Source organism: Leptodactylus fuscus, chromosome 4 (genome assembly GCF_031893055.1).
Source record: "Leptodactylus fuscus isolate aLepFus1 chromosome 4, aLepFus1.hap2, whole genome shotgun sequence".
NCBI classification, from domain to species: Eukaryota; Metazoa; Chordata; class Amphibia; order Anura; family Leptodactylidae; genus Leptodactylus; species Leptodactylus fuscus.
Genome location: NC_134268.1, coordinates 121305526 through 121318215, shown reverse-complemented (window position 1 = coordinate 121318215; position 12690 = coordinate 121305526). Strand labels below are relative to the sequence as shown.

At 43.1% G+C, this 12690-nt stretch overlaps 1 protein-coding gene across 1 annotated transcript in view; it reads left to right on the top strand.

Annotated features, from left to right (window-relative positions):
• The first annotated feature begins 1175 nt into the window (after nt 1-1175).
• The window catches only part of ELP2 (elongator acetyltransferase complex subunit 2), a 116299-nt gene continuing 104784 nt past the window's right edge, over nt 1176-12690 (top strand). The window contains exons 1-3 of the mRNA XM_075271001.1: nt 1176-1350; nt 3520-3598; nt 10624-10694. Coding sequence (XP_075127102.1) covers nt 1219-1350; nt 3520-3598; nt 10624-10694 — 282 coding nt within the window. The 5' untranslated portion in view covers nt 1176-1218. The remainder of the gene's footprint in view (nt 1351-3519; nt 3599-10623; nt 10695-12690) is intronic.

Sequence of the window (12690 nt, the reverse complement as noted above, 5' to 3'; positions counted from 1 at the left end):
CTCTATCTCTCCCCCAGTTTCATATAACCCCTTCATCTGCCCCCAGTTTCATGTCTCCCTTCCATCTCTGCCCCCAGATTCATGTCCCCACATCTCTGCCCCCAGATTCATGTCCCCTCCATCTCTGCCCCCAGTGTCATGCCATCCTCTCCATCTCTGCCCCCAGTGTCATGCCGTCCTCTCCATCTCTGCTCCCAGTGTCATGCCGTCCTCTCCATCTCTGTCCCAAGTTTCACGTTCCACCTCCACATTAAACTTACCTTCTCCTCCGCTTCAGCCGCATATGTGTCAGCGAGACCGGCGGCAGCGGCGAAGCGAGGAGCTGACACAGGTCAGCTCCTATTTCAGCTGCATATGTGTCAGGGAGAGAGGCGCACAGCGGCGAAGCGAGGAGCTGACCTGTGTCAGCTCCTTGCTTCAGCCGCATATGTGTTCAACTCAGATCTGCGTCCTCTGGACGCAGATCTGAGTTGAAATCGGGGCATACCTCCCTCCAATCGGGACCGTGGGACATGTCACCCAAATCGTTACTGTCCCGCGGAAATCGGGACGGTTGGGAGGTATGGTATCACACGTTCAGAATCAGCGAGCGTATACTCCGTGTGAAGGGGCTCAAAGAGTCGGCACTAAAGAAGGAAGGGAACTCCTGTTCTCAGAAGATCTGGACTGGAAAATAGGTAAGTATGATGGGGTGAGGTTAGTATTTGGTGAAACGTAACGTCACCAAAAAATGTGCCTTGGCGATTTCGATATACATCTGTTATATACTAAATTAGAGGAGGAATGGTGTAGAAATATAATTTTTTAATATACATATAACATAATTTCATCCCGTACAACCCCTTTAAGACTGTTTAGTCGAACTTTACACGGTATTAAAGTTAGACTGATAGTGTATCTGCCACAGCATATATTGATGTTGCGCATGCTCAGAAGCACTATCAGTACACTACCAGGAGTAAAGTATTGGCCCGTGTCTGTGAGACAAGACACGCCATGTGAATAGACTCCTGTACACAGCCAGGCAGCTTTCTAGGATTTATGAAGTCGTTCAGAATGGAGGGTTTTTATAACTACGTAGAATTCATAGGCGAGCGCCGACTCCTACGTTTTCTACACACGTGACTGATCACGTTGTCGTGACATCACGAAGGTCCTTTAGTTTCTAAGTGCCTATTCTGTCTTTATCTACTGCATGCGGAGCTTCCAGAAACAAACATGGCTGCCTCTACAGTTCATCTGTCACATGCGGCTTTTTCTGCCAACCGGTGCCCGCACTGTGTGAGCTGGAGTCGGGGTGATGTGTTGGCGTGTGGTAGTTGTCACTCCATAGTATTGTACAGCCCTCAGGTAATTACATTGGGGCTGTGTATGTGCTGACAGCCTGCTGGGGGTGGAGAAGGGGGGTTTGTAATGTGTAAAGTATAAGCCTTACTTGTATTTCTTTCTAGAAGACTAGGTGACAATGGCTATGTGGGTGTACCAGAGGAGATGGCAGATCTTACTCTTTAGACCAGGGGTAGGGAACGTACGGCTCTCCAGCTGTTGCAAAACTACAACTCCCAGCATGCATACTGGCTCTGCTGTTCTGGGAACTCCCATGGAAGTGAATGGAGCATGCTGGGAGTTGTAGTTTCACAGCAGCTGGAGAGCCGAAGGTTCCCTACCCTTGCTTTAGACGTTTGGGAAACTGAGTGACAGCAGCTGGTTCTGTTCGGTTCAGGAATCTCATTACATCACTGTGATGGGACAGATGTCTTTTTTACTAGTGTATCTGTCATACTGCTAAACCTGCAAACGTTTGCCGGAAATGGGCGACTTTAGTCAGCTAAATGAAGTTCAGTCATGTGGGGAATTTCTGGTCGGTGGTCAAATGAAGTTATTAGTGCTTGTTATGTTCGTCTGCTTTTGTCACAGATTTATTAAAATGACCTAAAAAACAAAACTTTCTTAGTTGCCCATAGCAACCAATCATATCGGAATTCTTATTTTTCAGGAGAAGAATTCAAAATGAAAGCTGTGTAGTCTTCGTTGCTATCGGCAAATAAGACTGTTTTGCGTTCTGCTCTAGTGTTTTTTTTTTTTTTTTTTTTTTTAAAGGGATCCTATCATTCACAAACTATTTTTTTCTAGGTACCACGTCGAAATAGCCTTAAGAAAGGCTGTTCGTCTCCTACCTTTCGTTGTCTTCTCCGTGCCGCCATTCGCCTACAATCCCGGTTCTTGTTGGTATGCAGATTAGCTCTCTCGCAGCACTGGGGGCGGGCCCCAGCACTCAGACAGCACTGGGGGTGTCCCCAATGCTGAGAGAGAACTCTCTCCAGCGCCGCCTCCATCTTCTTCAGCAGCGTCATCTTCAGCCTCTTCTTCCGGCGGTGGCTTGTAACTTCTAGGACGCTGCTGAAGAAGATGGAGGTGGCGCTGAAGAGAGTTATCTCACAGCATTGAGGACGCCCCCATTGCTGTCTGAGCGCTGGGACCCGCCCCCAGTGCTGTGAGAGAGCTAATTTGCATACCGACAAGAACCGGGATTGTAGGCGAACGGCGGCACGGAGAAGATAACGAAAGGTATAGCCTTTCTTAAGGCTATTCCGACGTGATACCTAGAAAAAATAGTGTGTGACTGATAGGATCCCTTTAAGAACTAAAATGCCCCCCTGATCCAGGTAGTTTAGTTGTTTATAGTGGGATCGTTCAAGCATCAACCAAACGGCCCTCCTAAGTCTGTGTATGGTCAGCTTTAGGAACAGTTGATTGAAATTCGTAGCAATGTCACCCCATTTGATGGTATATCTGATGTTCATGTTAGAAATTCAGATGGCAATCCTAGCTAACGCCATTAAGGGAGCGTTCACACTACCGTCGGTGTCCGACAGGTAGTGTCCGCTCAAAATCTGTCACGGACATTAGGAGTGGACTCTAGCTGTGTCCGTGACACCTGTCATTTATTTACATGGGCATCGGGTGCGTTCTTTTGCACTCCGTGCCCGTCCTTCCCTGTCCGCAAGTGAAGATGTCCGACTTCTCAAGCGGACAGAAAAACCCTGGGTTCTTCTGTCCGCTTGAGAAGTCGGACATCTTCACTTGCAGACAGTGAAGGAAGGGCACGGAGTGCAAAAGAACGCACCCGATGCCCATTGAAATGAATGACAGGTGTCACGGACACAGCTAGTGTCCACTCCTAATGTCCGTGCCAGATTTTGAGCGGACACTACCTGTCGGACACCGATGGTAGTGTGAACGCCCCCTAACCAGCTATCTGTCAGAGGGCTCTGAATGCTGTCATTGAATTATAGCAATAACTGTGTATGCTTTTCTTCAGTATTGTCTAAATATTACAATATACTCGTCCAGTTTGGTAGTCGGACCTGTCATGATATTATGCTGCTGTTGAATAGGACGGTGTATTTTAGTTACAGATCCAGTTTATAAAATTAAGTGAGCGCCTTTTTATTCTCAGGATGTCTGTTTAAAAATAAATATTATTAGTAATTATTATATATATTTTTTTTTTAATAGAAAAAGATTGTGTTATCCATACTACATGGACACACTGCGCGGGTCAATTGTGTACAATGGATTCAGAAACCTGACTGCAGTAAGTTCTGGTAATCCAGTTACCAAAGATATTTGAAACTGTAGTAGTTTCTTATAATTTTAAGCACTCTATATGCTTTGTCAGGGAAGTAATGGGGGTCTCTCTCTTTCAATTTCTTTCTCTCTCTCTCTTTCGACATTTACATTTTAAGCAGGTCACACACATTACTGTTGGCCAAACTTGCTGACCATTTAGTTTGTATCAGAGCCTCTCTACTCTTCCTTACCCTTTGTTCACATCTGCGTTTGGTAATCCGTTCAGGGAGTCCACATGGGGACTACTAAATGCATTTGCAAGTGGTGTGCAGTTAAAGCACTTGGACCCTATAGACTATAATGGGGTCCATGTGCTTGCCGCGATATCTCCGCACGGGTCATGCAATCAGGAAAGTAGATTCTGAGCTACTTTCCTGTCCGCATGTTCCCTGCGGGGATCTCGGTAGTCCGTTCGGGGTGGGGTGGGGGGGTCCCCATGTGGATTACCGACGCAGATGTGAACGAGGCCTGAGTTACAAATCTCCAGGAATTAAGTATTGGGCAGTTGGAGTTCATTATTGATATGTGCAGGCACTAGTACGCTTCAAAATGTCTTACTGGAGTGGGGTGTTGGTATGGCTCCAGGATCTTTTGAGTCCATTGCTACAAGTGCTGGCATATATTAGCTGATTTTGTCACTTTTTTAAAGGGGTCCTATCATTCAATCACAATTTTTTCTCATTAACACGTAGGAATAGCCTTAAAAAAGGCTATTCTTCTCCTACCTTTTGTTGTCTTCTCCGCGCTACCGTTCGCTTGAAAATCCATTTTTTTGTCGGTATGTAAATGAGTTCTCTCACAGCACTGGGGGCGTCTCCAATGCTGCCATAGAACTCTCCAGTGCTGCCTCCATCTTCTTCTAGAAAGAGGTCTTCACTGTGTCTTCTTCCGGCGGTGGCCTCGGGCCTAGGGCAAGCCAACTGTGCATGCCTGCCGGCCACGAGAAAATTTGCTGCTTACAATACTTTGTCAGCGGCCATTTTTCTTGTGGCCGCGGACATGTGCAGTCGGCTTTGCCCTAGGCCCGAGTCCTAGAAGTTACAAGCCACCGCCGGAAGTAGATGGGGTGAAGACCTCGTTCCAGAAGAAGATGGAGGCGGCACTGGAGAGTTCTCTGGCAGAATTGGGGACGCCCCTAGTGCTGTTTGAGCGCTGGGGCCTGCCAGTGCTGCGAGAGAATTCATTTATATACCGACAAAAAATGGATTTTCAAGTGAACGGCGGTGTGGAGAAGACAATGAAAGGTAGGAGAAGAATAGCCTTTCTTAACGCTTTTACACCGTGTTAATGAGAAAAAATTGTGATTGAATGATAGGATCCATTTGAAGCCTTCATATATCTGAACAGGGCTGAAAATGAAAACTGTTGTGGTGTTTGGTCTCTGTCCTCTTTTACTCTGCTGCTCCCGTTTTATCATATTTTGGCTGCATGGAAGATGACTGTTTCATATCTCACAGTGTTCACTAATTTTTATTTGCTTCCTCTCCTTGTTAGTTATTTACTGTTCTCTATTGGTGGTGTTAACGTTGGCAGTAATGTTGAGCTTTATAGAGGACCTTCCACCACCTCCATCAATTCACGATATTAGTCTGTTAATAGGTGTCCACTGACTCCAGCACAGCTGGAATTATTTCTCTACCCTCCATCATTCCCTAACTAAAAGTACAAGTGATTTTGGTTCCTGATGTGTTATTTAAGCTCTGTACTGCCAGAAGAACAGATGGGGCATGATTCAGAGTTCCAATCAGAGGCATCCAGAGTCAGACCTCAGAATCGCACTACTTGTCTTCTGCCTGACACCACCCCACTTGACAGTACAGAACCTAAATGGCATATCGGGCACCAAAACTAACAGCCTTGATTGATCGGGAACGGTGGGGGCTAGAATAAATACCAACTGTGCGGGAATAATAATAATAATGCATTTTATTTATATAGCGCCAACATATGCAGCAGCACTTTGCAAATTCTTGGATTCAACTACAGAAAAAGAGACATTACAGAGTGATAAGTCAAGTTACATGCTGGAACTGAGGGCCATTCTTGCAAGAGGTTACAATCTATGAGTTAGAGGGGGGGGGGGGGGTGACACAAGAGGTAGCAGGGGCGGCATAGGAGGTAGCGTTGCTTATACAGTGGTCTAGACATTTTTGCAATAGAGGTTACTTTCAAGACACATAAATAAAGCTGTATGAACCAGCACCAGTCAGTGTCTTTTAATGTGCATATCTTGCCTGGACAAGCAAAGTTATAGTCAGATACAGCATCATATCCTGTATGATATTGTGGAAGTGTGAACGAAGGAAGGTTAGTTTTAGGGACTGACTGCGAAAGGATTTATGTTAGGAATTTTGATTGGTCTGTCTGAAAAAAGTGTCTTTAGTATGAGCTTGAAACTTTAGAAATTGGGAGTTAATCTGATTGTTGGGGGTAGAGCATTGTAGAAAGTGGTGCAATTCCGTATACGTGTGTGGGAGGTTCTGATAATAGAAGGAAATGGGAGTGATAAGTTTATGTTGTATTGTTGTGTTCAATAGAAAGCCAATGTAGTGACTAGCATAGTTCGGAGGCATCGCTGATAGAAGAGTCTGGTAGCTGAATTTAGAATAAATTGTAGAGAGGAGACTTTAATAAGCTTAAGACCGATTAGTAGGAAGTCACAGTAGTCAAGTCGAAAGTGAATCAAGGTGACAATAAGGGTCTTTAATGTTTCCGTGGTACGGAGAAGGTGTATTCTGGAGATGGTTTTTGAGGTGGAGATGACATGAGCATGTAAGTGATTGGATATGGGGAAGGTGGGGTGGGGGTGGGGGGTGAAGGAAAGTTCTGAGTCAAACATACCCCTGAGGCAATAAGATAAGATCCTTTAATAGTCCCACAGTGGGGAAATTTCAGCATGTTACAGCAGCATAGTAATACAGGTACAGGATAATACACAGTAATATATTACAGACGTAGACACACACAAGCTGAGAAGAGAAGCTATACTAGGAGTCCATAGCAGCTAAGGAACAGAAGAGAGAGAAGGAAGACTTCATAGTCATAATCATTAGTTTTCTGCACGGAGAGATCTTCGCTTGGGCTGATGTAGATTATACAGCCGGATTGCGATTGGAAGGAAAGACTTGCGATAGCGCTCCTTCTCACACTTGGGGCGAATCAGACGGTCACTTACAGTGCTGCCAAGTCCCATCAGGGTCTCATACATGGGGTGGGATTTGTTCTCCCGCATGGAGGTCACCATGGACAGTATCCTTCTGTCACCCACCACCTGTACTGTGTACAGGGGGCTCCCCAGGACAGAGCTGGCCCTTCTGATCATCCTGTCAAGTCTATTTTTGTCCCTGGTTGATATACTGCTCCCCCAGCAGGGGGGGGGGCTTACCTGTTTTGTGCATTATCTAAGTGCCATGTGTGAGTGCACTTGGTTTGTGATGCACTTAAAGTGCCTTGTATAAGTATTCATACTCCTTGAACTTTTTCACATTTTGTCACCTTACAACCACAAACTTAAATGTATTTTATTGAGATTTTAAGTGATAGACCAACACAAAGTAGCATATAATTGTGATGTGGAATGAAAATGATACATAGTTGCCAAATATTTGATCAAATATAAATCTAAAAAGTATGATGTGCAAAAGTATTCAGCCTCCTTATATCAATAATTTGTGAAGCCACCTTTGGCTGCAATTACAGCTGCAGGTCTTTTGGGGTATTTCTCTGCCAGCTTTGCATATCTAGAGACTGAGATTTTTGCCCATTCTTTCTTTGCTCAAGGTCAGCCAGATTGGATGGAGAGTGTCCATGTATTGTCACAAATGCTCAATGGGATTTAGGTCTGGACTTTGACTGGCATTGTAACACATTAATATTCTTTCATCTAAACCATTCCACTATAGCTCTGACTGTATGTTTAGCATGATTGTCTTGTTGGAAGTTGAATCTCCTTTCTAGTCTCAAGTCTTTTGCAGCCTCAAACAGGATTTACCAGTATGTAGCTCCATCCATCTTCCCATCAACTCTGACCCGCTTCCATGTTCCTGCTGAAGAAAAGCCTCCCCACAGCATGATACTGCCACCACCATGTATCACAGTGGGGATGGTGTGTTCAGGGTGATGAGCAGTGTTACTTTTCCACCACACATAGCGCTTTGCATTTAGGCCAAAAATTAAACTTCGGTCTCATCTGACCATAGCACCTTCTTTCACATGTTTGACAAACTGCAAATAGCATTTTTTATGTCTCCTGGTTTACTTCTTGCCGCTCTTCCGTAATGGCAACATTTTTTGGAGTGCACAATTTATAGTTCTCCTGTAGACAGATTCTCCCACTTGAGCTGTGGATTTCTGCAGCTCCTTCAGAGTGATCATGGGTCTCTTGGCTGCCTTTCTGACCAGTGCTCTCTTTGTTCAATCTGTCAGGTTAGGTGGCTGGCCATTTCTTGGTAGGTTTGCAGTTAAAGAATACTTTTCCAATTTTCTGATGATAGATTGAACGGTGTTTGTTGGGATGCTCAGAGGTTGGGATATGTTTTTATAGCCTAACTCTGCTTTAAACTTTCCCACAACTTTCTCTGACCTATCTGCTCAGTTCCTTGGTCTTCATGATAATGTTTGTTCACTAATGTTGTCTAACAAACCACTGAGGTCTTCACAGAACAGGTGTATGTATTCTGAGACTAAATTACACTCAGCTGGACTCTATTAACTAATTAAGTGACTTCTGAAGGCATTTAATTGTACTGGATTTTATTTTAGGGGCTTTTGAGCCAATTTCTGAAACTAATAACAAAGAGCTGTCCTGTTGAAGTGCCTTTTCTGGTTACCATAACATCTGCAAGATGCTACATGCGGCCTTAACCTGAAACTCATTCTACCACAGCAAAATCAGTTTCTTAGGCTTATAGGGCTGATGACTCTTTAGATCAAATCTGTATAGCAGCTACTTGGTCTTCGGTTCATACATTTACTAAACTTTACAGATTGGACCTTTATCACTCGTCGGACTTCTCTTGTGGAAGGAAGGTCCTACAGGTGATAGTCCCTCCCTCAAAATAGTTGTCTGGTATTCTTCCTGTGGTGCTATCATAGAGGCCATTTAAAATTGAATTAAAATAGAATTTGTACTTTCTGGTAATTCGGTTTGTAGTGTAGCCCTCCATGATAGCACCCTGATTACCCTCCCTTGATCTTGACTATATTTGGTTTAGGATATACTAATAGTGGTCATTTGAAAAACACTGAAGAGTGAGGTTGGGACGAACTGATTAACCTCTTGAGAGTTTTTTCTTGATCCTAATAGTGGGTAAAGATACAACCTCCTGTGGTGGTGTCATGGAGGGCTACCCTAATTCTATTTTGTTTGCAGAAAGGGATGGATTAAAGGGGATCTATCATTAGTTAAAAATTTGTTTTGCCAATCACATCCTTGCATATCCTTTAGAAAGGCTATTCCACACGTACCTTTTGTATGTAATTAGCCTCTGTAGTATATACAGCAAAGGCAGCAAAGTGGTATATGCAGCAAAGTAGTATATACAGCAAAGGCTGCTTCTGCTGCTGCTGACTCCTCCCTGCTCTCACACACAGCATAGAGAGGAGAGCTGGCTGATAACTTCCTGTGCACCCTGGAGCCTAATTAGCATAATTAGAATTTTGAATAAGTCCGTTTTTATTAATATGCTAATTAGGCTCCAAGGTGCACAGGAAGTTGCCAGCCAGCTCTCCTCTCTATGCTGTGTGTGAGAGCAGGGAGGAGGAGTCAGCAACAGAAGCAGCCTGTGCTGTATATACAGAAGACAGTGCACGAGGACACTTCCGGGGTGCACAGAGAAGTTATTTAGCATATGAATAAAAACTGACTTATTCAAAATCTACTGAGGCAATTTACATACAAAACATATGCGTGGAATAACCTTTCTAAAGGATGTGCAAGGATGTGATTAGTTAAAAATGACTTTTTTCCATTGATGGAGCCCCTTTTAAGCATGCACTTCAGTGGCAAAGTTGAATTTCTGTGCAATTTTTGCTTTTAATCAGTTTGCTGCAAAGTTGCATGAAGGTAGTTGTGTATATTGTGTGTGTGTGTATATATATATATATATATATATATATATATATATATATATTATATATAATGAAAATACAAATTAATATTTCATATAGTAAGCTGTGCAATCTTAAAAAAGTTAGATTTTGGCGTCACAATTTGTGTTTTGTGTGAATGTGCAATTGAATGTAAGTTTTAGGTGCAAGTATATGTTTTATTGAATTTTTTTCAGAAAATAATTTTTATTAGTCACAAAGTTACATGAAGGTGGACATGGCTATTGATAACCCATTGAGACTCAGGTTGTCTAATTTCAAGAAATATTTATGGTTCATGGGTGCAATTGCTTTTTATGATGTGTAATCCCACCATTTTATGGGATACTCTTTTTTTTATTTTTTATTTCACAGTATCCGCAGAGATCTCCACTGAAAACTTTCTGCTCCCATTATACCTGTAGGGATAATGGGCGTTTCCATAGGTATAATTGATAGGCTGCGATATGCAAAACTGCAACGGTTTTGGAAACGGCAGCATTTGCAATGTGTATATTTTTCTACAATGTGTGGATGGGATTCGCTATCACTTTGCCGTGACTGTAAAACCACTCAGCCAAACTGCAATGTTTAGGCCACATGGGGTCCGTGCCTCAAAGCAGATTTTTTTTTTCCCTTCCAGTTCTAGTGATTTTATGAATATATTTCATGCAGGTGTAGGCCTTAGTGATAGGAATGAACTTTGAACAAGCTGAACTCTTATTTTTAGGAGGTGTGGTACACATAACTTTTTGTTTAGTTTCTACTTTTATGAACCAATATAAATTTGTGTAATTTTTTTTTTTTTTTTTTTATGTACACCTTTCCGATTTAAATAATAAAAAAAAACTCCCTCTAATAAATATTAAGCATCCATGGTTGTTGTTTGTGTTTGTTTTTTAGGTGCTGAAACAGAGCTTGTTTCTGGTGGGTCTGATAAGAAGGTGATTATTTGGAGGACAAATGACTGTCAGGTATTTAGATTTTTGAATTTACATTGTAATAACCCACAACATGCTGTATTTTTCATTCTGATGTTAGGAGGCATTCAGGGTCTAAACTAATGTGGTGGATGCCAGAAGAAATACTATAGAAAAAATAAGATCAACTCTAATTTCAGATCCCACTCCTGCAGTGAAGCTATGCAAGAAGAGAAAAAGGGGCAGGCCAGATGGGTGAAGGAGGTGTGGTTTTCTAAGCAAACTTGAAAACACACCTCCTTCACCCGTCTGGCCCACCCCTCCTTCCCTGCCTTTCTGGCTTCATTGCAGGAGCAGGATCTGAGAGGCAGTTAAGGAAGGGCAAGCCAGACGGGAGAAGGAGGTGTGGTTTTCTCGGCAAGCTTCAAACCACGCCTCCTTCACCTGTCTGGCCCGCTCCTCCTTCCCTTCCTTTCATATCTCGCTCCTGCAATGAAGCGACACAGGAGGGAAGGAGGGGTAGGCCAGACAGTTGAAGGAGGTGTGGTTTTCTCGGCACAGCGCTGCTCTCCTTTTGCCATCCCTGAGGCTTTCCGGACGCCTCCAGTAATAGGATACAAGGGCCAGAGGGATGCGCTCTGATAGTCCTGGAGACTAGAGTCGGCGTATAAGACGACCCCCAACTAGAACGATATGATCATCCCCATAAATGCATGAGATTTTGTGAGTTAAGCTAAATGTACGGGATCTTAAAGTTGTATAGATTTTTTTTTTTGGACGGTATGCAGCTTTATCGATCTATAATATTTTATAGGGGCAGTTAAATAAAGCAAGTCAGACTTTGTTTAAACAGCAGATATCTTAGAATATCGCTGGTATGTATGTATACCGGTTGAGGAATGAATTTTTCTTTACAGAAACATCTAAAGACGCACGTTTACTAATGAAGTCTGAACAACTAATACAAAAACAACTTTATTGAAATGGCAACAGACATGCCAAAAGAAAAGGAAGTTTGATTAATGAGAAACAGATGAAGTGCCTTAGGGTGTGTCAGTTTGCTATTTAAACAGGGGACTCCGTAGGAGTCAGTACACTATGACTAAGGGGCGAAGTAACCCCGAAACGCGTCAGCAATTCTTTTAAACAGCACTTTTTTGTATGTTTTTCCTACTTTCACAACTTGTTTGTATACTATATCTTTTATGAAGATGAAATAAAGAAACGTATTTAGAAGATTCGGTGAGATGCGAACTTCTCTTTTCAAATACTACTGAAAAAATGTGTTCTGCTCCATCTTGCCACGGAGTCTGTGCTGTGAGACACTCAGCTGATCATTTCCATTCATCTAGGGCTGATCAGTGAGTGAAATCTGCGGTATAAAGTTGAAGCACCAGAAAGTGAATAGAAATCGAGATATGTTATTTATTGTTTTATAAATCTATCCATCCATCCATCCATCCCTCGAAATGTGATCAAAAGACACCTGCATAATGCTGCATTCACACTAGCGCCTATGTCTGCCCTTTGGGTTTCCGTCCTAATCCCAGGAAAAACTGCATAGAGGACGGCTTCAAATGAATGAGTTTTAAAACTGACCTCCGACAAGCTATGCACTTTTTCTGGGGGTTAGGATGGAAACCCAAAGGGCGGACTGGGTGCAAGTGTGAACACCCCTTATTAAGTTTTTTTTCAAGTCATATTTGTGTGTCTGGATTACCTGCTCTGTGTAGTCCTTGCCCCATATCCTGCTTTTATGAGTATTTTTATTATAATAGTAATGATTCACATTACTAGATCTTGGGTGCTGAGTCTCACATTCCTATGCACCGTTGCAGGGAGGAGGAGTTTGAATAGAGCAGCAATCGACCATGCATGGTTTGAGGGATTGGTGGAGACAGCCAGCTCTGGTGCGGGTCTTCTGGCCTCTTCTGTTCGTAGAGGCGTCATGAATGACGTCAGACACTGCTCACTTAGGCCTGTGATTGGGCCTCAGCGTTCACATTGGCGTCAACCTACGTGACTGTGTCATTTTGCATTTATTGGGCCT